Source organism: Protopterus annectens, chromosome 13.part0 (assembly GCF_019279795.1).
Source record: "Protopterus annectens isolate FY-2018-M chromosome 13.part0, PAN1.0, whole genome shotgun sequence".
NCBI classification, from domain to species: domain Eukaryota; kingdom Metazoa; phylum Chordata; order Ceratodontiformes; family Protopteridae; genus Protopterus; species Protopterus annectens.
Window position 1 is genome coordinate 543,739,331 of NC_056747.1, and position 25,749 is coordinate 543,765,079.

At 37.7% G+C, this 25,749-nt stretch overlaps 1 protein-coding gene across 2 annotated transcripts in view; it reads left to right on the top strand.

The window, feature by feature from the left end:
- Nucleotides 1–25,749, top strand: part of LOC122787456 (septin-4) — a 1,249,948-nt gene that overhangs the window by 1,081,253 nt on the left and 142,946 nt on the right. For both annotated transcript variants that reach the window (XM_044054187.1, XM_044054188.1), the window contains 2 exons: nt 2,776–2,910; nt 5,767–5,884. In XM_044054187.1, the coding sequence (XP_043910122.1) occupies nt 2,776–2,910; nt 5,767–5,884 (253 nt within the window). The remainder of the gene's footprint in view (nt 1–2,775; nt 2,911–5,766; nt 5,885–25,749) is intronic.

Below are 25,749 nucleotides of genomic sequence, written 5' to 3' on the forward strand. Positions count from 1 at the left end.
GAGGACATTAACCATTATTCCAAATGAGTGTCATCAGAGAGTCTTGTATGAACAGAGAGAGAGAGATTTTTTTTTATTTACTATTTTTTTAAGGATTTTATACTGGTGTCAGCATTTAGTGTCAGTGTTTTGTGCATTTCAGTTTTGTCAGTTATTTGAAGTTTGTAATTTTTAATGGTCAGTGTTTGCTATATAATCCAAAAACTGTAACACTTTTGATCTTTCTAGAATTATCATTAGATATGTAAAAAAAGGGCACAGTTATCCACTCACCCAGTGCTACTAACAGCTGCAACAAGGGCTAGAATATGCACATACCTGGTGCACTGAAGGCAGTCTCTACCTTAGCTAAGTGCAAAAATTGCAGCATTGTGGTCTTAGGCAAAGAAGTGTTTCCACTCCTTCTTCTTTCGGTTTTTCTCAGTTAGGGGTCGCCACAGCAGATCACCTGTCCGCTCATGATTGGCAGTGGAGTTTTACAGTGTTGAGTTGCCAGCCCAGTGCCCAACCTTCCACAGAAGGCACACACATGCACACAATCACACCTAGGGCCAATTTAGAGTGTCCAATCCACCTACAGCATGTCTTTGGGATGTGGGAGGAAACCGTAGCACCCGGAGGAAACCCACGCGACCACAAGGAGAACATGCAGACTCCGTACAGAAGGCACCCCAGCCGAGGATCGAACCACAGAACCTCTTGCTGTGAGGTGGCAACGCTAACCGCTGCACCACCATGGCCGCCCAAAGAAGTGTTTCCACTCCATATGTTACAAATGGTATTCCTCTTCATGGGTTCATGGGTAAGTATTAGGCTAGCTGCCATTATGGGCCATGTTAACCCTATCCAAGATCCCTTCTAAAAGTGAGAATCAAACCCTGTACCACTATTTTCCCTTCTATCGCAATTCTCAACTGTGAGGTAAATACCTTAACCATTATACCAACCCCCAACGTTTGACTAGTGTTAACAGCTTTCTACCCTTTGCATAGGAGAGGATGGTTCGATCCACTGACCTTTGGGTTAAGGGTCTAGCACGCTTTCGTTGCTCTTCAGACAAATACTGTCATAAGAAGCCTAGGTACTTCTATGGATAACTCTGTCTCTCATTCCATCATTATGTTCCCACAATAGTTAGAAAATCTTTCTATCTGCCACAGTTAATTTCGAAGGGAATATCTTCAAGACCCAAAAAATTATCACTCAACCATACTCTTCCATTATCAGACCCATTGTTGAATAAATCCAAGGATATTGCTCATCTGGAAAGACCTCATTGATACCTAACCAAGAAAATTCAATGTTTTAAGTCCTTCAGCTTCTCTGTTAGATAATTATAACCCACCTTATACTCCATAGCCTAGAGGTTGCTGAGAGGTGACCTGTGTCTCACTTTTTGAGTCATGAAAGTTATAGACCTGTTTGACCTCCTATTACTTTGCAAAACAAGTAGTTATACAAGTATCTAAGGTGGAATGAACCCCACAGAGGCCTGCCTAAATCTACATCAACAAATAAACAAGAATCATTGGAGAGAGACAGGGAGGGTTCCTAACTCAAGAGCATTTCAAGCCTATGGAATAAGTTACCTTTACATGATAAAGAACTACTTTGGCTATTTTTAATGCTTATCTTGATGACTCAATGGCTAGACACACATTTACACCAGGGTTGTCATGTACAGCCCTGGTCAATTTGGGAATGAACTCTAGAATGTGCTTGAAAAGGAAGGTGCAAACTTTTAAATGTTTCTGCTTTAAAAAGATATATGGCTACATACCTTATGGTCCTCATGACTGCTTGATCAATGTTGCTCTTATGTTCCTGTGTTCCTTTTTTTTTACTACATAAAGAAAATATCACATATTTTTATGTATGTGTAGTTTTCTTACAACCATACAGCCTCACACAAAATGAGTTCCAGTTGTCAATCACAGATTTAAAAAAATATGTGCATGCAGCATTTAGTCAATCAGCATTCGCATTCTTGAAGGCTTACTGCAACCTGATCTGCATAACTCAATGAATGATCTTAGAGCTTAAAGTCACAGTAATCATGTTCAGTTCTGCTCTTGCAATGCTCTACCATTCAGGTCAATGTACATGAATAGGCAGAATTTCACATGCATTAGCAGGTTAGCCACAGATTCTACCTACCTACCTTACAGTGCTTTGAGTACAGTAAGGAATTCTGGAGAGTTAGTCTGTCTTCTGTTTGGCTAGGTGTCATTCCCAACCTCTTATTTTAGCAGACTGCTTTAGTAGGATGCACAGCTTAATAAAATGTGCTGCACAGTTACTGACACATTTTGTTATGCTAATGTCCTTCTCATTACGGAGTATCGGGTATCATTCCCACTTAGGAAACAACTGGCATACTGATGCAAGTAAGCAATGTTAACACCTTTAAACTAATTCTCAGTTTATGGTCTTGTAGGGTACAGGGAGAGGTCAAGGCTAAATCATTTACTTGTAACATTGATATACCATGCTGTTCACATTTCTGCAATGTCCTGGCTAGACTGCCCACACTCTGGATACGTTCTTATCTAGGTCTCCAAGAAAAAGGCCATTGGCTTGTGAGGTCTACCTGATCATCAGAATGAGACAAATAAATACTTTTAGAACTTTTTTAAAACAGATTTGTCTTCCTTAGAGATTAATGCTTTGCACTTAAAACTACGTTACCTGTTTGAATTGATTCCTTTAGTTCTTCTGATAGCAAGTGACAATCAATATGTTAATAACCTTTTACTCTGTGTTGCCTCCTACCAGTTGGAAACCGATAGCAGATTACATTGATCAGCAGTTTGAGCAGTACTTCAGAGATGAGAGTGGCTTAAACCGGAAAAACATCCAGGATAACCGTGTTCACTGCTGCCTTTATTTCATTTCCCCATTTGGACATGGGTAAGGAAACTAAAATTATTTGAAAAATCTTTTTTCCATATTTGCTGTTGTTTACTGGTATACTTTTGATTAGCTGAGATGCAGCTTTGCAGATGTTGATGCCTGCTGAGATAACAGGTCAAAAATTACACCAGATTGCATACTGGAAAGAGAGTTAACGAAACACCCCACTTCAGGATAGGAGAGACCTACATAATTAGCAGGTGCACCAATTACTTTAGTCAGGATGGCAAGCCTGCTGTCCCTTACGCAGGACTGTGCATACATAATTTCTAACTTCTCTATCAGTAGTGAGACTTATGCTGGATAACAAAGTTAAAGATATTGGTAGCTACAGCTAGTAGTCAATGTCAATGTGCTGGCAGTACTTCCTGCATTTAAGTTTCATAGTGCTCCCCCCAGAAACTGCAGGAATAGTATTAAATAGTGTTGCAGCTGGTACATAATCCCATTGCCCATCAAGACTTGACTAATACTAACAAAGCAGATAAAAGCAATACGTCTGCCTTGTGGTCACACTGAATGTAAGCAGTCCGGGAGGAAATGTAAAACACAGAAATGTTTGACTTGTATACCTATGATCACATAACCAGCAACACTATTACAGAGGAATTAAGATACATCCTGTTAACAAATGTATGCATGTTGCTCTCCAGGCACACATTACATTTATAAGCTGTGAGGTTTGCTTTTTCTTTAGGTAAGTTGGATGGATTTTGAAGGAAAGAAACTAAGAAGGCCTTGCATTTATGCCTGTGATGCGGTTCTCAGCAAAGCCCACACTAGTAAACCCATTCATCTAAATGGGTAAACACAAACACTGTTTTAATTTGCTCCTGGGTTCTGCAACCTTACTGCTAGTTATATTACTTTAGAGAATGTGGAGCCCCCATGTAGAAAAAAACAGTGTCAGTAGCCACCCAGATTTTTAATTTACTAGTTGACTATATTATTTCAGAGGATTTGGGGAGTCTCTACCTCATGTGGAAAGCCAGTGCCAGATGTCACCCATTCAGCTGAAAGGGTTTGTTAGTCCATGATCCACTGAAAAGCCATTTGAAGAGGCAATCTGTATCCACCACACAGCGTTATACAGTGAAACAGATGGTGCAGTTTAGTGTTCATCTTTTGATTAACCTGACAAACTAAATTCACTAACCCTTGACTGTCTTTGGAAGCACAGAACAGTCACTGTTCATTTCAGTGATGCAACCATCTCATAAAGATTGAGTGTGAGTATCATCTAATGGGTAATGCTGAGAAAGCTATGAGTTTGAATCCTCTTGCTAGTAGTTCATTTTTTTTCTCATTCATTTTTTACAGAAAGTATTGTAATTAGACGCTAAAGTATCATGTAATTTATCTCCCCCTTGTCATTTGCTAAGGTCCATTAAGCTGGCAAAAAGCCCATTGCCACTGAGTCCTTGGAGTAGTATGCAAGAAGAGGTTGTGGGAATTAAGCCATGGCCTCCTGGAGCAATAAAACTTATCACAAGTGTTATAGGCTATTTATTTAATAATTATCTTAAAAATAAATTCCATAAGACCATCTGATTTCTGTAGTCTGTTATAGTGGCTTGCATTACAATACTTTTTATGGTGATGAACTATATGTGAGTACCACATGGATAGTTTTATTTTACCTCTAGCAACTTAACTTAAATGTTTACTGAAGTAGAAGTGCGGAGTCTGCATTCACTACAAACACGGTGTTATTTATTTACTTATTTATTTTCACGTTTGCCCTCATCTCCCCAACCATCAAATCCCCATTCCTCATTACCCCAGTTCATTCCTCATTTCTCCAGCATCCAAGGACACTGTGATAGGGAGAAGAACCAGTAATAATGACAGTCATCCACTGGGGATATAGGAGATTTCTGCAGTTTACTAACTCCTTCCCCTTTTGGCCAGCAGACACAGTGCAATGACTACTAATTCCAGCCCAGTGCAAGTGCCTACTTTCTTATATACAACCCACTAAGTCCTGCTTATGTTTATAGTTTGCACATTTTAGTCATTCCTTTATATGGCATTCCTACAGCAAGACCCGTACCAAGCCCTCTTCCGCTCTAAAAGTGAGCCATCACTGTCCACTCATTTCTATCCCTCTCCAATCAGCTTCTTCAGTGCTCATACCATTAATCAAACCTAGGTCATCTGAGGCACAGTCATGGCTTTATCCCTGTATGCCATGGACCCAGCTTGTAAATGTGCTTGTTGACATATCCCATGCATGCTATATACCTACATTTTAGTAGTCAGTTCTAGAACAAGAAAACACAGGATCTTCTTGCAAATAATTTCCTTTTAACTGTGTTAAATGATAGTTTCTAAATCATCTTAAACATTTATGAATGAACAAACATAAAGTAAACAAAACATTTACAGCAAGATGACATATATACCACAACTAATCTATAATTCATCTGAATTCCATACAATGTCTATCATTACAGTCATTTACCTAATAGATCAATTGTGGTATCTAGACAGTGTCATCTTGCAGTAAAAATTTTGGTTAGTTTCTGGTTACTCATTCCTCTTTTACTAAGATGATTAAAAAACATACTATGACATATTCTGAGTTAATAATTAATTTCAGTGATGTTCTGCACTTGTCTTTGTTCTTTGATATGTGTTAAACAGCACTTTGGCAGAGTCATTGACATAAAATACATACCACAGACATGTTTAGAGATGCTTGTAAGGCACACTGTTTGTCATACTGCACTACTGTTTTCCTGCTGCATGAAGGTGTAGATTAGTGTTTACATGGATATTAATGATCTGTATATAACAAAGGACTCAAGAGTTGTTTCTGCACACTAACAGCTTTTATAAATTGATTTTAAGTCTTCGCCCTCTGGATGTGGAGTTCATGAAAGCACTGCACGAGAAAGTCAACATTGTTCCAGTACTAGCCAAAGCAGACACTCTCACACCATCTGAAATCAGTAGGAAGAAACAGAAGGTAATAATGACTATAGAATTTACACTGCTATATCTATGATGAGTTTAGGATTATAAAATATGTGGTAAAGTTAAGCAGTAATGCATAGAAAGAATGTAGGTTATTGTGGCATTCAATTACACCTGGCAAAAGTCTGGTCTTGAGTGTGAAGCCCAAGTGACCAAATACTTTGGCTAGATATCAGTAAATCAAAAAGTTTTTTTGTGCAATTCCCTTTAGCATGCATTAGTGGTAATATTTTCTGTACAAGACTTTTCTACTTTTCCTGTAATTCACTTGGTTCTTCACACCCATTGCTCCACTGATATGTACATCCTCATAGATTCTTAGTTTAGCCTACTTATGTTCTTTCTTTCTCTTTTCTGAAATACAATTATCTGTCTTTTAAGACTTTTCCACACTTGCCTAACATTCTGTCCATGCCTAGGTGCATTTTAACAGCTAAAGAATTTATATTACTGTAACTAATGACTTTTCCGTCTAGATGTTCTTGCTTCATTTCATTAGTTGTATGTCAATTCTCTGAAATATGGCTTCCCCAGCACTGCTGCCCCTTTTCCAAGCAATCAAACTTTATTAAGACTTGCAGCACATACAAACAGAAATACAAGCATATGATCCAATACATTACATGGTATTCCCAGTGAAAAAGAAAAAAAACATGATTGCAAATGTTTTATAACACTACCAGGAGCAAACACCTAACAACACGGAGATAATTCTTAGTTTTTCAACTCCAGTTTTACAAATTCATCATTGTTACCTAACAAACATTTCTATTTTGCACCTAGGTATTTTACAAGGCTATAGTCGCAGTCTTAAACAGATCAGTAAACATCCTTCCTGAGAAAGTTTTAAAACATTACTGAATGCCCTTTTGTCCAGATAATCTCTTACAACTCTTCATGCCATCTCTTGACCAAAATCCCCACCGTGTTCATTCAACTTTCTAACCACGAAATACTTAACCACTGATGACACCATAACTATGAAAACACAGACCTCAGAGGCCCTACTTGCTGGCCACATGCATGTCACACAGGGTAAATCTTAAGATGTTGATTTCATCTGTTTTAGAGCTTTGGATAACCTCCTGCATAGTGCATTGACTGGGAGACAGTCTCAAAGACTGTGTTTTATACCAGCCTAAATGTGACTACAGACTGAGCATGCAGGGGAGATTTGTGTACCAAATGAGGCTATTTTGACTGAAGAGTTATAACCATTTGAGTTGATCACGTTTTGCATATATTGGAAGCCAACAGACGGGATACACTTCTCGGCAGTAGCTCAAAAATTATCCCTTAACTGGTACTCCCTCCTCCTCCTCCTCCAAAAGCATATTCAGTACTTAAGAATCCGAAGTAGACAGTTCTCTGCCCTAGTAACAGCAGCATTATAATAACATGATCAGGGGATTGTCATACAATTGATTCCCTGCGTAAATTTGGAGATTGAAGCTGTGTCAGCGTTACCAGGATGATGTTCAATAAAGGAACCTTGCATCCATCAAACACTTTTGTGATTTCAACTCCCATTTGTTTAGCAATATTCCTACTTCCACTAGGATGCCATTCTTCAGAATTAATAATTTCTTCTTTTACTTCTACCCTTAGGTATCAGTTGACAACAATCAGATCAAATCTATATATTGATGTCTTTGTTAAATGAGTTCCACAACATTGTCTGTCATTAGTAAATTCATTGAGACATAACATCATTTTGAGGCAAGAAGCTTTATTGTCCAGAATAATATTGACAGTCACTGAGATTACACAAATCTAACATGGCAGACTAAAAGGACTAACTTAAGTACATGAAACAATGCACTGGTCGTGTTACATAGCACCATCTGGAATGATCTTTCAAATCATAATTTATATTCTTTGACTAACAGCAACATCATGCAATTATCATGCAGTAAGACCTGACACTGTTACATTCCAAAATGTTCTCATACTAAGAGTTTCTAATGATCTCACCTGTAATTTCCCTTTTCACAAACAATATATTTATTACAGAAGTTGTATAAAGGCAAGAACAAAATTCAGTGGCAGACTCTCCATGTCATTATCTGCTAAGCAAGCAATGTTCTATAATATTTTTTTTGTCTATAACAAAACAGAGCTGTGTCTCTATCTAAACTTGCAACATGCAGCTTTAGCATAGTGTCTCACAAAATAGAAACACATTTTCTGGCTTGGGTTTCTTATGAATAAATGTCTGAGATAATTCTACTAGAGAAAATCCATTCTGACACTTATATTTTAATATTTCTGTCTCTAACAGTTCTTACCTTTTAAGCTAAGCAACATGTCCTTCCATTATCTCTATCTTGCTTGCTATCCCTTATAGCATTTATATTACTACATAGAAATGTGAGTATGCCTTTGCCCAAATATTTTCTGTAGTAGCTAATAATTTCTATCTCATATGGATAGTTGGCGCTGAGGTTAAGGCTGTGAGTTGCATTTCCTTTGGTCAAGGTTTGATTCCCTCAGACCTCATTTGCCTATTGTGTGACCTTGAGCAAGTCATTTAATCAGACATTGCTCCCAGGTCACCCATGTAAATAGAATGTGTGTCCCAGTGGGTCTACCTGGTTAACAAAAGGGAGTAGTAGTAGTAGTAGTACATCTAAAAGTTATCAAAACATGTGCTTCAGTTGTCCTGCCTTAGCCAAAATAGTATTATAACAACTCTATGCGTCTCATTTTTCTGTCCGGAATACTTCCTGTAGTTCATTTGTTTTTGTGAGGATATTAGATATTCTTATCTGTACTAGCAGGACTGGCTGAAGTTTTGTAAATAATTGTAAATTACCCTGTGTTACATATGCCAGCATGACTAGCTATAATTTTGTAAATAAGTTTGTTTTTTGATTATCCTTCTGATTTATGCAAGGTGATTGAACATCAAACAGTGTTCTTCTGGCTGACCAAATGTACATTTTTTTAAATAGAATTCTGAATGTATGTTATGCCAGAGTCAGCTGACCTAGATGTGATGTCACTGTGTGCTAGAGCTAGGAGAATAGAATCTTCACTGCAGCTGTTTGTTTACCTTTCAAAGTCTGATATGAGACAGTAGAATTCTCATAGCAGCTTCCTGTTACTTTTAAAAAGAATCTGCTATAAAAGCAGGTTCTGAGTCAGTTGCTCAATTTGTTTTCCACAGCTGTTCAGCAATACTAGCCAAGTTGTTTTCCAGAGTAGTTGTTCCAGTTGCTGAGGACAGACAGCCTGGAGTGTGGACATAACTCCTAATCTTGCCTTGCAGAAGTAAGAATACAGTCTTGCCTTGCAGAGTTATTTATCAGATAGGGACAGTTAATCTTCAGATAGTCAGGGAACAACAGCTAGTTAGTTAGATGTTTTTTAAAATCAATGAGAGATCTATTCTACGACATTCCTTTTGCAGGTCATATGGGCATAAAGCATACTAAGAGATGAATTATGAAGAACTTTTATTGGCCTGGGATTGCAAAGGATGTAACAGGGTACTGCAGGACCTGTGAGCAGTGCCAAAAGGTAGACAAGGCAGGAGACAAGATCAAGGCTGTGTGGATGTGTTTGCCTGTGATTGAAGAGCCATTTCAGAGGGTAGCTATGGATATTGTGGGGCCTCTGAGCACGTCAAGTTCTACAGGGAAGAACTATATCCTGGTAGTGGTAGATTATGCTATTATATACCCTGAGGCAGTGGCTGTGTCCTACACTGAGGCAGAGAAAGTGGCAAATGCTTTGTTAGAAATGTTCAGCAGGGTAGGTTTTCTGAGGGAATACTGACTGACTAAAGTGCCAGTTTTATGTCAGACCTGCTGACTTGTCTGTGGAAGCGTTGTGGGGTGAAGCATCTAAAAACACCCCTACCGTCCCCAATCTAATGGTCTTGTGGGGAGGTTAAACTCTACATTAAAGACTATGATGCAGACATAGTGGGCAAATATATGCCCCATTTACTATTTGCATGCAGAGAGGTACCGCAGAAATCTACAGGCTTTTCACCAGTTGAGTTGCTATATGGCATAGGGAAAGGGGGCCTTTAGATTTGATCCATGATGAGTGGGAGGGTGAGTGTGAATCCCACAAGGAGTCTGTTGTGGCATATGTCCTAAACTTCAGGACAAGGCTTAGGGAGCTCATGGGTTTGGCCCAGGAGAACCTAGCAGTAGCCCAACAGTAGACAAAGGTTTGGTATGAAAAGAAGGCTCAAGCCTGAGAGTATACTGTGGGGTGACAGGTTATAGTGCTCAGTCCTGTCAGACACAATAAGTTGCAGGCAGCTTGGGAGGGACCCTTCGAAGTGGTAAGGAAAATCAATTATGTTAACTACATGGTAAACATAGTAGCAGAAGGCAGGGACATAAGTTGCACCATGTTAACATGATGAAACCATATCATGGTAGGGTGGCTCTGATGCTGAGTATTTGCAGTGGATGACAGGAGGAATCTGAGGGTGATCTGGTGATTGATCTTCTCATCAAGGCTAGGACTGACACTTCTGTGGAAAAGGTAGTAATATCTCAGCAGCTATCCCCTATCTGGGATAAAGAAATACAAACAGTGTTACAGGAGTTTGGGGGCATGTTCACTGGGAAACCTGGGTGCACCTTCTTAGTGCAGCACCATGTGGATACAGGACCCCAAAGGCCTATTAAGCAAGCTCCCTATAAGGTGCTTCAGTGAATCAAACAGACTCTGAAGGAGGAGATAAAGGAGAAGTTGGAGACGGGGGTAATCCAGGAGTCCAACAGTCCTTTTGCTTTCCTAGTGGTGTTGGTACCAAAGAAAGATGGCAGTGTAAAGTTAAACAGTTATACAGAGCCAGATGCACACCCCATGCCTAGAACAGGTGAAGCTTTAGAATAGCTGGGTGGGGCTAAGTATCTGACCACTATTGATCTGACCAAAGGATACTGGCACATGCCGTTGACTCCCATTACTAGAGATAGGTCCGTTTTTGTAACACCTTTTGGATTATATATGTTTACAGGGATGCCCTTTGGGATGAAGAATGCATCAGCAACCTTTCAGAGCTTAGTAAAGCATATCTTAGTAGGAGCAAGAGACTATGCTCTCACTTATTTGGACAATATTGCCATTTACAGTCATTCCTGGCAAGAGCACCTTCAACAAGTCAGGGAGGTCTTAGGTAAATTAAAAAGGGCAGGGTTGACCATTAAGCCTACTAAGTGTCAGGTGGGTATAACAGAGGTCTCCTACCTAGGACATAGAGTAGGGAGTGGTAAGATTAGACCAGAACCTGCCAAAGTGGAGGTTATTCAGGCATGGCCTGTCCCAATTACCAAAAAGCAGGTGAGAGCATTCCTCCCGTGTTCTGATCCCAACTTTTATTTTAAAGTACTTGTGCCTATCCCCTTCCAATAATAAAGTAAAACACTCATATCAAAGTAATTTATTCCCTTGGAATAATATAATTAATTGATCATTTCTGAGGTCACCTTCTACATTCATTCCCATTGCAATAATTAATTGAATTAATAACTTACTCATGCCAATAGTCATTCCTGATACCACATCCACTGTAAAAATAAATAACCACATTCATATCTATGATGGCTACCCTCCTGTGTGCTATTTCTGCTATTAAGTAAAACTGCTCATATACTGCATGTTCATCATTCCACCTCATATTTTAAGTAATAAATATACTTACTTATGAATATAGCAGCTTCACTCCTGTCCCAAACAACAGTAGTTTCTGCAGATCAATCCCTGGAAAATGCCCTCAAAGTTACACTAAATGTTTCAGGTACACTACCATACAATGTGTTCAAATCAAGTATTTCATGAAAAAACTGTTAATGCAAACAGACAAGCAGACTGAATATCATATACTTTTAGTACATTAATATGTGATTTATTAAACTTCTCTTTCCCTTAAGAAGGCAATGAAAGATCTCCTTTTAGAAACTGATTTAATTAATTCTTCCATACTGTGGTTATAGTATGTTACCTAATCTTGGTACAGTCTAGTGGAGTTTTTCATGTCTAATGTTACTCCATTTTCTGAAAACAACAAATCTACAGTCACAAAACCTGTTCTTCACTCATATCGTAGAGGGACTTGTGATATACTGCTAATTGTCTTTTGTCATGTTTTCAGGTTTCCCATTTTGTAGTCAACTATGACTGAAGTACATTCCACCAGTACCACTAGGGGAGAAATCTTTGATTTGAGGTACAATAAATGTAATTTTTAATTAAATTATTTCTTAACCAAATAACTGAACAGCTTCACTCTGTGAACCTATTTCAACCACAAACCTATGTTTGGTTTCTGTATGTATATAACTGTATGTATATATATATATATATATATATATATATATATATATATATATATATATATATATATATATATTAGATCTAGATACAGATGTATATGTGTGTGTGTGTGTGTGTGTGTGTGTGTGTATATATATATATATATATATATATATATATATATTATATATATATATATATGTATGTATATATATATATATATATATATATATATATATATATATATATATATATATGGATATGGATTTATATCGCTTCACTAAAAGACCATTTCACTGACACCCATTTCACTGAGACAAAATCACCTAAAGTTCATTTTACCTAAAACTCATTTCACTGACAAGTAGTACTCTAAGGCAAGTCAAAGGTATATGTCCTTTTCCCCACTGTAGTACGATCCTAGTGTTAGTATATATAGTTGGGGGGTGAGGGGTAGAGCCCCCACATTGGGGGATGTGGGGGTGTAGCCCCCTCACCTAGTTGGGTTTTACCAGATAATGTAAAACAAAAGCAGACAACAGAAAACCAAATTAACACACAACCCTAACTATATACACTAACACCAGGATCGCACTACAGTGGGGAAAAGGATATATACCTTTGACTTACCTTAGAGTACTACTTGTCAGTGAAGCCTCAGTGAAATAGGTGTCAGTGCAATGGTCTTTCAGTGAAGTGATACGAATCCATGGATATATATATATATATATATATATATATATATATATATATATATATATATATATATATATATATATAGGTTTACATTCATTTACCTGAATTACAGCCTGTCAAGTGATCTCATAATCACAAAGTTTCAATGAAAACTTGAAATGCTGAATTCTGATATGCCCGAAATAAATCCTGAATTTGAAAGTCCCTACCCTCTGGACCTAGGAACAAGTGTTAGCATGGGTCGAGAAGGGGTGAGATTTGTCATTCGGACATGTTGGCATTCAGCATTTTCAATGTTCGTATTTCAGACTTCACACAAAGTGGATCCAACAATACTGGTAAATGAATGTAAACCTATATATATATATATATATATATATATATATATATATATATATATATATATATATATATATATAGAAACACTTTATAATCTCAAAATACTGAAATGTCGAATTTCAGTATCTCAAGACTATAAAGTCAAAGTTCTGAAATAGCGAAAGTGCATAATCGTGAACTCGAATATCTCAAATTCGCGGTTATGGCATTACGCTACGTAATGTCCGGGGTTGTATGTGGATGGTTTGCAGTGCCGTGTGTGGATTTAGGTGTAATGTCAGGTGAGTAAGTGTTTTGTAAGGGTTTTGGATGGGAGTGTATGTGAGTGTGCTGATATGTGTGATGTGTGTGTGTGTGTGTGTGTGTGTGTGTGTGTGTGTGTGTGTGTGTGTGTGTGTGTGTGTGTGTGTGTGTGAGGGACTGTAGAATGTGTGTGTGTGAGTTTACTTTTGTTTGCTGGTTGTGCGATCTCTGAGTTAGTATATATATGTAGGGGGGGTGTTGGGGGTTTGCCCCCCTGCTTATTTGTGATGTATGTTTGTGGATGTGTGTTGTTTTGTTTGTTTATTTTGTGGTGTGGGTGTTGTGGTATATGTGTGGTCTGGTGTGTGCTGTGTGTTCAGTGTTTTAAATTTTGCAGTTTTTGGCTTTTGGTGTTGTGTGGATTCAATTTCATGGTCTCAAAAAACTGAAATTCGAGATTTCAGTCTTTCGAGAGTATGAAGTGAATCCATATATGTATATATATAGAGAGAGATGATTTGGAACTGCCAGTCAAGCAGCATGTTTTTGGGAAAAAGATACAAACTCCACAAAGACTGTAAATGGAGGTCAGGATTGAGCCCCAGTCCCTGGAGCTGAGTAAATAAAATGGTAACTGCTGAGTCAACATGCTGCTGTCAGGAGTGAATGGGTGAGTAGAATTCCAAAGGATAACTTTCAGAATCATGACTAAAAATGATAAAGCAAAGTGGTGACTAACAGCTACTGAGACCATAAACCCAGTAACATAAACTCTTGTATGGATGCACAGCTTGCTGAATCGTGGAAGTTTGCACTAGATAAGGGGCATGTGAGAAAGCTTACACTGTCAGTCATCCACACAGATTCACCAAATTAATCCAGGACAAGACACTGCCACCCAGCTCATCTAAACTGCAACTTACTGAAAGTGGTCTCCTTAAAAGCAAGTTGAGTTTAAAACACCCTCCTTAAGACTGAAAATGTAACAACAGGGATGAACCTTCTTTGAGGAAAGAGGGACTTTCAGTGAGTTGCAGTTTCAATGAGTTCCCCACCAAGTCTATTTCACCAAACTGTAAATTATTTAAAAGCACCCAAACCTCTAATAATTCCACATGGGAAGAAATTTCCCAGAACCCTTCCAACTAAATATAAACTGTCTTGAAGTTATAGCATATTACATAGATTATATATGCATGCACGGAGAGTTTTAGTGAATAGGTGATATAGTGAATCAGATTTGACAAACAACAAATTGTATTTTTCTGAAGTCTTCATTTGTCATGCTTATCTGCCAGGAAATTGAAGAACAATGTTGTACTGATGATCCATTCTGAACTGCTCCCAGTTTGGACACTAAACATGGTGAGTTATTACTGTTGGCACTGACATATTTGCTATGTCTGAAACAGTGTGTTCACCTTCATTTACATGACTAATATATTTTTATTTTTATTTATTTTATTTTACATTTGTTGACCGGGCTAGTCCATCTGGATATATGTCCATTTTCAGTAGAGGCCCGGGGAGAAAAGCTCCAGTGATTATTACATAGTTTAAGAAAGTGTTACAATAGAAGTAATAACAAATATAAAGCTAACAGTAAACAAATAGTATTTTTTTTCAGGAAATTGCAAATTACAATCTTAAGACCAAAAAGTATACAAACTACAACCTACGTGATGTGCATATCACAATAATCATTACAATACAAAGAATCAAAACATAAATTTTATAAGAGGAATGCTAAAGTGTAATGAGAGGTAAAGAAAAGCTGAAAGGGGTGCAGGGAGAAAAAATGGAGAAGAAGAAAAGTAAAGAAAAAAGAAAACAGAGTAAGTCTAGTTAGTACAAGGACATAGCCATTTTATTGAGGTACTGTCTAGATGCGTCTAAAAGGTGGGGGAGAGGTCTGGGATGAGGTATCTGAGGGTTGATTATTCCATATTTTCCAACAAAGTTGGAGAGCAGGCAATCCCCTGTTAAGTTATAGGGTATAGTAGGGAAAAATAGGGAAGACAAGAAAAGAAACAGAGTTAGTCTGGGTTACTACAGGGGCATAGCCATTCTTTATTGAGATACAGTTTTAGATTCCTTTTAAAATGTGGGAGAGAAGTCAGAGATTAGATATCTGAGGGTAGTTTATTCCATATTTTTCCAACAGAGTTTGTGAACAGGCAGTCACCTGCAGAGTTATTAGATATGGTTGTTTTGATCAATAGTTTGTTTGAAGAGCGTAGATGTTTCTGATTATAATAAGGTGCGATGTGGCAAGAGAGTATTGGAGTTTTGGTGGGTTGATGCAGGGTTTTGTGGGCTATTATGAGTTGTTGATGTTCGAGCTGATTAGGAAGTTCTAGCCAACCTAGTTGTTTTAGGTTCAGGCAGTGATGGGTTCTAAAAGGGGATCCTGTAGCAAATCTAGCAATATTATTGTAAGATGTTACTAGTTTATTGAGGTTTTTTTTGATAGATTGGTGTATATGGGGGAAGCATAGAGTAAAGTAGAGATAAGGTGAGTTCTGGCTAACATAGTTCTTGCAAGTGGAGTAAGAAAGGGTTTGATTCTGTATAAGGTTCCTATTTTTTTGTTCACTGATTTTATTGTAGTGTTGATATGATGTCAAAGTTTAGATTGTTGTCTATTGTTATTCCTAATAATTTTGTGGTATCGTCAGGAGAAATGATGGTACTGTTATTGGAACTGATAGTGAAGTGTAAGGGGATGTGCCTTCGGGTTGGTGCATAGAGAAGCAGTTTAGTTTTCTTGGGGTTAAGTAGCAGGCAGCGATGAGAGAACCATTGTTTGACAGTGTTAAAGGCTTTTTGGGTAAGAGACTGGAGTTCTGTTTGAGAGGTAGATGTACACATAATAGTAGAATTATCTGCATATTGAATACAGATAGTATTTGGGATAGCTGATTGTATGTCATTGATAAAGATGGAAAAAAGAAGTGGGCCTAAGATGGAGCCTTGTGGCACCCCTAGAGAGATGGGAAGATGATCAGATAGTGAATATTTCCAGAGTACCGCCTGCTGACGGTTTTCTAGGTAAGATTTAAACCAAGTTATGGAAGGAGGATCAAGTGAAAGAGAAGTCAGAATGTGCAGAAGTAGTTGGTGGTTAACCATGTCAAAGGCTTTAGATAAGTCGATGAAGAGTGCAGATGAAAGACTATTTTTGTTGTGATTAAAGTTGATGGAGTTTGTAAATGAGAGCAGTACAGTGGTGGTACTGTGAGAAGGTCTAAAACCATGCCGACAATTAGCTAGTAGGTTGTTTTGTAGAAGGTGGTTTAGTAGTTGTTTATGGATACATTTTTCCATAATTTTAGCAATAGGGGATAATAGTGCTATGGGACGATAGTTAGAGAAGTCATTAGAGTTTCCCCCTTTATGTAGTGGGATGATATGAGATATCTTCCAGATTGAAGGGATAGTTCCTTCATTAATAGATCTGTTTATCAGAATAGAAATGGGATAGGCAATGGCTTTAGCTCCAATTTGCAGGAACTCAGCAGGAAGTTTGTCTGCGGAGGGGGTGGTAGGCTTAAGTTTTTGGAGTAAGGATGAGATAAAGGAAGTAGGAATAGTAGTAGATGAAATGGGGGGTGGATTTGCAAAAGATGGAAGTAGCTTAGAGGTATCAGGAGATAGGTGACTAGCAAGAGTTTGAATAGTATTTGTGAAGAAAGAGTTGAAGGCATTAGCTGTTTGTGTGGGATTGTCTGGGTTAGAGTCTTGTGGGTTGGGTGTAATAGATTGGCCTGGGGATAGAAGATTATTAATGCTAGTCCAGAATTTTTTAGGTTCCTTGTTGGATGTTTGTTGTAGTTGAAGGTAGTAGTTCTTTTTGTCTGTCAGGATGGCTTTTTTTGTGCTGTTTCTACATTCTCTAAAGGTTTGACGGTCGACCAGGTTCTTAGTGGTACGCCATTTTGCCCAGGATTTCTTTCTGATAATGATTTTTTGTCTAGTATTGTTGGTCAGCCAGGGGGCTGGTATGGCTTTGGTTCTGATAGTATGTATCGGTGCGTGCTGGTCAAGAATAGCTAAGAATGTGGAATTGAAGTACTGTACTGCATCATTAAGAGGGAGAAATTTTAGAGGAGACCAATTACATTGTCTCAGTTCTGTCTGAAAGCATTCTGAGTTAAATTGCTTTTTTGAATGTAATGTTCTGAATGTGTTTGGAAAAATTAGATTGGTTTTATGTCTAATAATATATGTTAAAGAGTGGTCACTTAGATCGTCTGGAAGGGAGCCAGTTTTATAGGTTTGTTGGGGGGTGTTAGTAAGAATCCAGTCTATAAATACAACAAACTTCGGACTCACCACGACCAATATTGAAAAAAACTGGTAAATTTTATTAAAACGGTAAGCGCTTTCGCGTATCTTAAATACGCTTCCTCAGACCATAAACATTGAAGTAAAACTGTGGAGTTATATAATCAAATACAACTTCATAATTCAATAAAACAATTAATCAATTACAATCATTAACAAATCAAAAAGCATCAAAGCTTCTTCTGATTACAACATGAATATGCAATGAATACTAGCTCTTATCTACTTAAAGATGCAGTTGCTATTACTATAGTGCCTTTAACAAAATGCATTTCATTTAACTAAACAAAAACAGAAATAGTATGCATATTATTAAGTGAAAGGCATTATTACACAATGCATGGTTCTGGATTAATTATAAACTAAATAATTTATGTGAATGTATATATATATATATATATATATATATATATATATATATATATATATATATATATATATATATGTACTTAGATCAATTTGAGAAAATAAATAAATACATTGATATAGTTTGTAAATTTAAAACCAAATAGCTATAGCTATTACTATAGAGCCTTTAACAAAATGCATTTCATTTAACTAAACAGAAATAGTATGCATATTATTGAATGAAAGGCATTATTGCATAATTCATGGTTCTGGATTAATTATAAACTAAATAATTTATATAAATATATATATATATATATATATATACTTAGATCAATTTGAAAAAATAAATAAATAAATAAATTGATATAATTTCTAAAATTAAAACAAAATAGGAGCCGTAATTATAACTAATTTAACAAGAACCATAATTTAATAGATATCGAATAAATATAAATATAAATAATAAAATGAACTAACTACTATAAATATCCTAAATCATATAATATAATAAACTTTCTGTAATATATGAAATTATTATGTTATTAAGTATAAACTAGGCAAGAGCCAAGCTATATATATCAAATTAAAAAAAAATTTTTATTTTATCTTATATAATTACTACAAAGTTATAAACCAGTTCATCTACGTGTGTTGAGATAAGACCTGAGTGAAACATACGTGTTTAAACCAGGAGAGTAGTGTCCCTTCAGCCTAAAAATCCATTTTAGCTCCTTTAGTTCTAGATAATTCATATAATCACCACCTCTAGCGTTTGGTTCAACAATCTGTAACACCCTGAACACAAATGAGTGGTCAGGGAAAAGTATAACGTGCTTAGCTAGAGCATTTAATTCATTTTTATTCTTAATGTCATATAGGTGGTTATAAATTCTGCTTTTCAACTTCCTCTTGGTCAAACCTATATAAAACACTGAGCATAGCTCACATGTAGCTAAATAGATTAGACCTGAAGTTTCACATGTAGCTTGAAATCTAGGACTAAAGGAGTAAGTCAGCTCTGGATGTGTAAACACCTGTTCTTTAGTTATAAATCTGCAGTAACTGCAATGGTTACAAGGATAGGTACCTAATCTCTTTTCATAGGAAGTTTTAGTTACCTGACCTGTCCCTGAAAAATCACATAAAAGCCTTTTAAATTCTTATTATTTCTGTATGTAAAGAGAAGAGTTTTACCTACTAACTGTAATGTTTGTTCTTCAGTCGTCAAAACTTTCCAATTATTACTAATAATTTTTCTAATATTGGAACTATCATTAGTATACGTTGTTACAAAGCGTATCCTCTCAGAAATATTACTTGAACTCTTTCTAGTATAAGATATAACATGTGGCTTATATTTAACTACAATGTTAGAAGCTTCTGTCTCACCTAGAACCTGCGCTCTAATACATTTTACTAAATTAATGTCATATCCCCTATCTGTGAAAGTCTTTTCCATTTTATCTGCCTCCAGTAGCAGATCTAAGTTGTCTCCACATATTCTCGATAACCTGGTAAACTGACTCTTTATAATACCGCCAAATACATGGCGTGGATACATGCTGTCAAAACGTAAGATTGTATTTTTCCAGCATGTTTTCCTATGTAAAGTAGAGGTCAGTTTACCTCCTCTAATATCTAGACTGACGTCTAGAAAATTCACTGAATCAAACGATGTTTCAGCTGTAAATCTAAGGAAACTAGTTGTTGTCTCTAAGTATTCCTTAAATAAATTAAATTCTTCTAACGACCCATCCCATACAACTAAAATGTCGTCTACAAAACATTTGTATACCAGGACTTTACTAAATAGATGATGGGTGAAAACATACTCCCTTTCCCATTGATACATCACTAGATTGGCGTGTGTATTAGCACAAGGGGTGCCCATAGCCACACCTGACTCTTGTAAAAATAGGCACCCCTCGAATGAAAACACATTGTTACATAACACCAAATCCAGCAATTGGCAAATAAGTATTTCATTATTCCTGTCAATGGAGGGAAAAATTTGTAACACCTCCCTTATTGCCTGTATGCCTTTGTCATTCGGGATGGATGTAAACAGGCTCTGCACATCCATTGTAACCAATAAGTGTTGTCCCTTTACTAACATTTTATCCATTGAATTTAAAAATTCTAAAAGTTGGTATGTATCCTTTAAGATGCTCGGAATCTCAGCAACTAAGGGTTTCAATGTATTTTCTAAGTAAATGGAAATATTTTCAGTGGCCTACCTTTCACCAGACACTATAGGTCGCAATGGAGGTGGAAGAACAGCTTTGTGCATCTTTGGTAGGCCTTTGATGACTGGAACTTGTGGATATTCATTAAGAAAAACTCATACAAACTTTTGGATATTTGGCGACACATAAGCAGATCGTACAAAGTATCTTTGATAGCATTAGTTATTTCCATTAACTTCCCTTGATCTATTTTCACATAAGTAATGTCATCATTCAACATATCAAACATGAGAGATAGGTAATTTTCTGTATCAAATAATGCCATACCTCCACCCTTGTCTACTGGTCTCAATGTAATAGAGGGGTCATTAATAAAATTATTTAAAGATAGTTTTTCTTCTCTAGACAAGTTGAAGTATGAACATTTTCTATTACCATTCTCAAAATATTGATAAAAGTCCCGTTCACACATTTTTATAAATGAATCAATATGTCCTGGTAAAGGCGGAGTAAAAGAACCTTTCTTCTTATAGGGGAAAAAATCCAATGTATTACAGTTCTTAGTTCCAGGTGCTTTTGCATTAAAATACAGTTTTAAAGCTATGGCACGCCCAAACATACGGAGATCTGTTAATAGATCTGATAGAACACTTCCCTGAGAAGGGACAAAAGAAAGCCCCTTATTTAAAAGTTCCATATCATGAGAAGTGAGGACATACCTGGATAAATTGAAAAAAAGCTGTTTTAAGGTCTCTGTCTCCTTCTCTGATGTGCACCGTTTTCCCCCGAATATTTGCATTTCTTTCTCTCCCAGCTGTCCATCCGTTCTCGTGAAAAAGTTGTTTTTTTTATGGGAAGTGGTAAAAAATGCGAATTATCTGGAGCAGTGTATTTTCGTATTGCTCCCAAGTTTTTTTGTACGCCTAAAGCTCGATTTGCTTCTTGGTTCAGTAGTGGAGTAGAGGTTGCAGTTACAGATGCAGCAGCTACAGGCAATTCTGGTGGCGTGGTAAAAGCTTCATCCGAAACGTCATCATGCAAGTCTGGTATTGGAGCTGAAGACAAAGTAAGTATCCAGTCTAAAGTGGTGTCCTTGTTATTGATTTTATTAGTTCTGGTAGGGCAGGTAATTAGTTTTGAGAAGCCATGTAGGTTTATGTGGGAGGTGGGGTTTGAATTATTACAGGAATTCCAATTAATATTTAGGTCACCTAAGATTAATGTTTCTTGTGGGAGATTAGTGGAGAGCCAACTAAGGATGCACTCAAGAGCATTAATGTTATTTCCTGGGGAAGATATATACAAATTATATATATGGCTTTGCTTTTGTTGACTTGAAGTTTAGAGCAAATTATTTCGGCACTATTGACTAGGGGAAGGTTCAGATTTATAGTGCTGATTTGTAGGTGGGTTTTATACAGAATTGCTACGCCTCCCCCCTTTTTTGTAGAGCGGTTAAGTCTAATGATGTCATACCCAGGTGGGGAGATTTCGTTGTCTTTAATGATTGGTGTTAGCCATGTTTCTGATAGGCATAGGGTGTCAAATTGGTTGACATCTAGCAGGGCATGGACTTGAGAAATTTTATTACAAATACTACGTATGTTGAGATTGGCTATAGTGAGTGAATTGGTAGATTTGGTAGGTAAAGCAGTCCTAGTTATGTCATTGTTGTAGTTTCTTATGGTCTGGGTATGGTGTGGGCCAGGGTTTGGATGAATGTCTCCATCCAATAGTGAGTGGGGGAGAGTTGAGTGTTTAGGTTGTAGAGGTTTCCAAAAGTAGTCAATTAATTTTCTAGTTTTTTGGTTATAGAATGTAATGTGGGCTAGTCTGTGGTATTTGGCTAGTAGGTAGTTGGGCTTGTAAATGAGATTTAGGAAGGTTGCAGAAAAAGGTGTTATAGGTGTAGAGGTGTGTATGGAGGGAAAGGTAAGGGTAGAGTACAAAAGTAGTTCATAGGAGGATAAGATATAGGTAGTTGCTAGAGGAGTTATAAGTGATATGATAATAAATATTTGAATTTGAGAAGGGTTCACTGTAGTGTGCATTGTTAAGGAAGTGGAAATGAGAGAGAGAATGAGAAATAATAGTAAGTATGTATGAGGTAGGGGAGGAGGAGAGTTGGGTAATTGGTAGGTGGGATGTGTATGATAGGGGTGGGAGTGTTATAGATGAGATTTGTGTGATTGGTGTGAGTAAGGTAGGGGTGTGGTTTCTGGAGGGATAAATGTAGGATCACTGGGGGTGGGAATTGGGGGTAGGGTAGGGGAGCAGAGTGAGCCCAAAGAGTGAACGGAGCGGGTAGAGACAAGAGAGCAGAATATAGAGGAAGACGATCAGTGAAGTGAGAGACTCAGCAGGTAAGTCTAAAGGTAGGAGAATGTAGACAATGTTCAGAGGCTAGAAGGAAGAAAGACAGGATGATAGAGGAGAAGACAATGATAAAGGATGCCTTAGGACAATGAGAGTTAATATATAAGTGAATCCGAGGAAACTGGGAACAGAGTAATGGGGGTAGGGATACAGAAATAGGGTAGAAAATACAGTACAAAAGCTAATTATTGAGAAAGCTAAATACTGAGACGCCACCTAGTGGTCAGTCACTGTATAGCAGTGGAAAGGTCTCCTGCTAGATTTGAGGGTCTAAGGGGGGAGTGAGGATGAAGTAGTTTGAGTGAAGAGGATAAATAAAAGGAGGTATGGATAATATAAAAGAAAGAAGAGAAGGAATGGGGGGGTTTGGCTGCTGGCTAGCCTACCTGAGAAGCTTGCCTAACCTAGTAAAGTCTTAGCATTTATCTTGTTTCACTTTATTTGTTTCAGCATCAATACATACTTTCAATGCCTTTTCAAAGGAAAGGTTTTTCTGAGAGTTGTAAGGTAATTTCCTTAGTTTGCCCTAATGTTCCAAGGCGTCTGGCTGGGAATATGCAGGTGTGTGGTGCAGGGACAAGCTGGAACACAGTGTTTCAATGCCTTTTCAAAGGAAAGGTTTTTCTGGGAGTTGTAAGGTAATTTCCTTAGTCTGCCCTAATGTTCCAAGGTGTCTGGCTGGGAATATGCAGGTGTTTGGTGCAGGGACAAGCTGGAACACAGTGTTTCAATGCCTTTTCAAAGGAAAGGTTTTTCTGGGAGTTGTAAGGTAATTTCCTTAGTTTGCCCTAATGTTCCAAGGCATCTGGCTTTGAACATACAGGTGTTTGGTGCAGGGACAAGCTGGAACACAGTGTTTCAATGCCTTTTCAAAGGAAAGGTTTTTCTGGGAGTTGTAAGGTAACTTCCTTAGTTTGCCCTAATGTTCCAAGGCATCTGGCTGGGAATATGCAGGTGTTTGGTGCAGGGACAAGCTGGAACACAGTGTTTCATTGCCTTTTCAAAGGAAAGGTTTTTCTGGGAGTTGTAAGGTAATTTCCTTAGTTTGCAGTAATGTTCCAAGGCATCTGGCTGGGAATATGCAGGTGTTTGGTGTAGGAACAAGCTGGAACACAGTGTTTCAATGCCTTTTCAAAGGAAAGGTTTTTCTGGGAGTTGAAAGGTAATTTCCTTAGTTTGTCCTAATGTTCCAAGGCATCTGGCTGGGACTATGCAAATGTTTGGTGCAGGGACAAGCTGGAACACAGTGTTTCAATGCCTTTTCAAAGGCAAGGTTTTTCTGGGAGTTCTAAGGTAATTTCCTTAGTTTGTCCTAATGTTCCAAGGCATCTGGCTGGGACTATGCAAGTGTTTGGTGCAGGGACAAGCTGGAACACAGTGTTTCAATGCCTTTTCAAAGGCAAGGTTTTTCTGGGAGTTCTAAGGTAATTTCCTTAGTTTGTCCTAATGTTCCAAGGCATCTGGCTGGGAATATGCAGGTGTTTGGTGCAGGGACAAGCTGGAACACAATGTGTAATTCAAGCGGAGGAGCGCAGCGCATAGCAGCCAGGTGGAGGGGAGGAGAAGAAAGATACATACCAGAAGAAAGAAACAGGGACAAATATTTGTCCCACTATGTCTGCATCATAGTCTTTAACAAGTAACAGAAAGAAAGATAGATTGTGATGCACTTAGCATTCCTCATTATCATCAAATGCCATATGTGTCGTGCATAAGATACTACTTAATAGTAAGACACTATAATGCTATTATTTCTTGCTGCATTTTAACTGTGCTCCACCATGAGCAATACAGCTGCTTTCTAAACTAGCAGTTGTGTGTAAATCCTACAGGCACCATCACAAACACATCACCTGTTAGATGCAATCAGTAACTTTCTATATTTTGACATGTCCTTTGTGCCACAACTGTGATAAGTTAAACAGTGAAAAGCAACACAACAGTTTGCACCCCTTGTCTTTAATTAGATTTTACTTAATCCTCATCTCAGTACATCTACATGTCTAAAGTAGAATTTCCAGCATGCAGTATAATAAGGCCTCCACATTGCTCTCTCCCATACCTCTCAACCTCTTTGCACAAGACATCAAGAAAAAGCCAAATAATGGTGGGGAGAAGACCCTCCAGTGGCCTAGAGGGATAAAGTCCTGACTACAGCCCAGTCAACCTGGGTTCTATTAGTCGCTTGGGCAACTGATGGAGAGGCAGGGAATCGATGGGCTTGCCCATCCAAGATGGGAGGTCAGGTCACTAAGGGGAGGCATGAGCCCTTGGACATAATCATTGAGCATGGGGGGGGTTAGATCGTAAAAAAAAATCCCCCTGGATGGAAGCACAAATGAGCTAAGTCCCCAGGACACCTCAGGATCCACAATGGGCCCCCAGAAATAATGAGGTAAGTCTTGGGGGGGTTGGAGAGTAACTGAAAGCCGCAGCATGGAAATTGAGTACTGGGGGTCAGGCCAGTAAACACAAAGTCTTAGGGGACCAAAAATAAATAAATAAAGGGGAGAGAAAGGTCCAAAACCAGGGAAACATTTTAAATATTGGTCTTATAAACTTAGAAAGTTGCTAGGTTTGCTTTACTATGAATTTTCTGAAGGATATGAAGATGAAACTCAAATGTCTGCTATTAGTGACTTGCATCTTCACTGATTTTTATGAAGAAAAGACCAAAAACATGAGGCAAAAATCTGGACATTTGAGAAGAATGCTCTCCCCACTGTAAGTTTCTTTTTTTGTTTGTGTAATTGTTTTCTTTTCCCTTACAGATGATAGACTTGAAGGTTCTGGCTGTGGCATTGTACTGTCAGTTAGCTAGACCATCTGCAAATACATTTTTGACTTATGTCATGCAGTGGAAGCCCTGTCAGTTGCTGTACTGAGTCTTGCTTAGACAGGCTTTACCACTCCTCTCCTCTCTGTTCTTTGAAACAATTCATATAAACCAAGGGCTTAAATAGCCACTGGGTATTCATGTGGCTTCTTGGCTTTCTGTATATGTATTACCTCAAGTCCATTCAAATGCAGTACTACA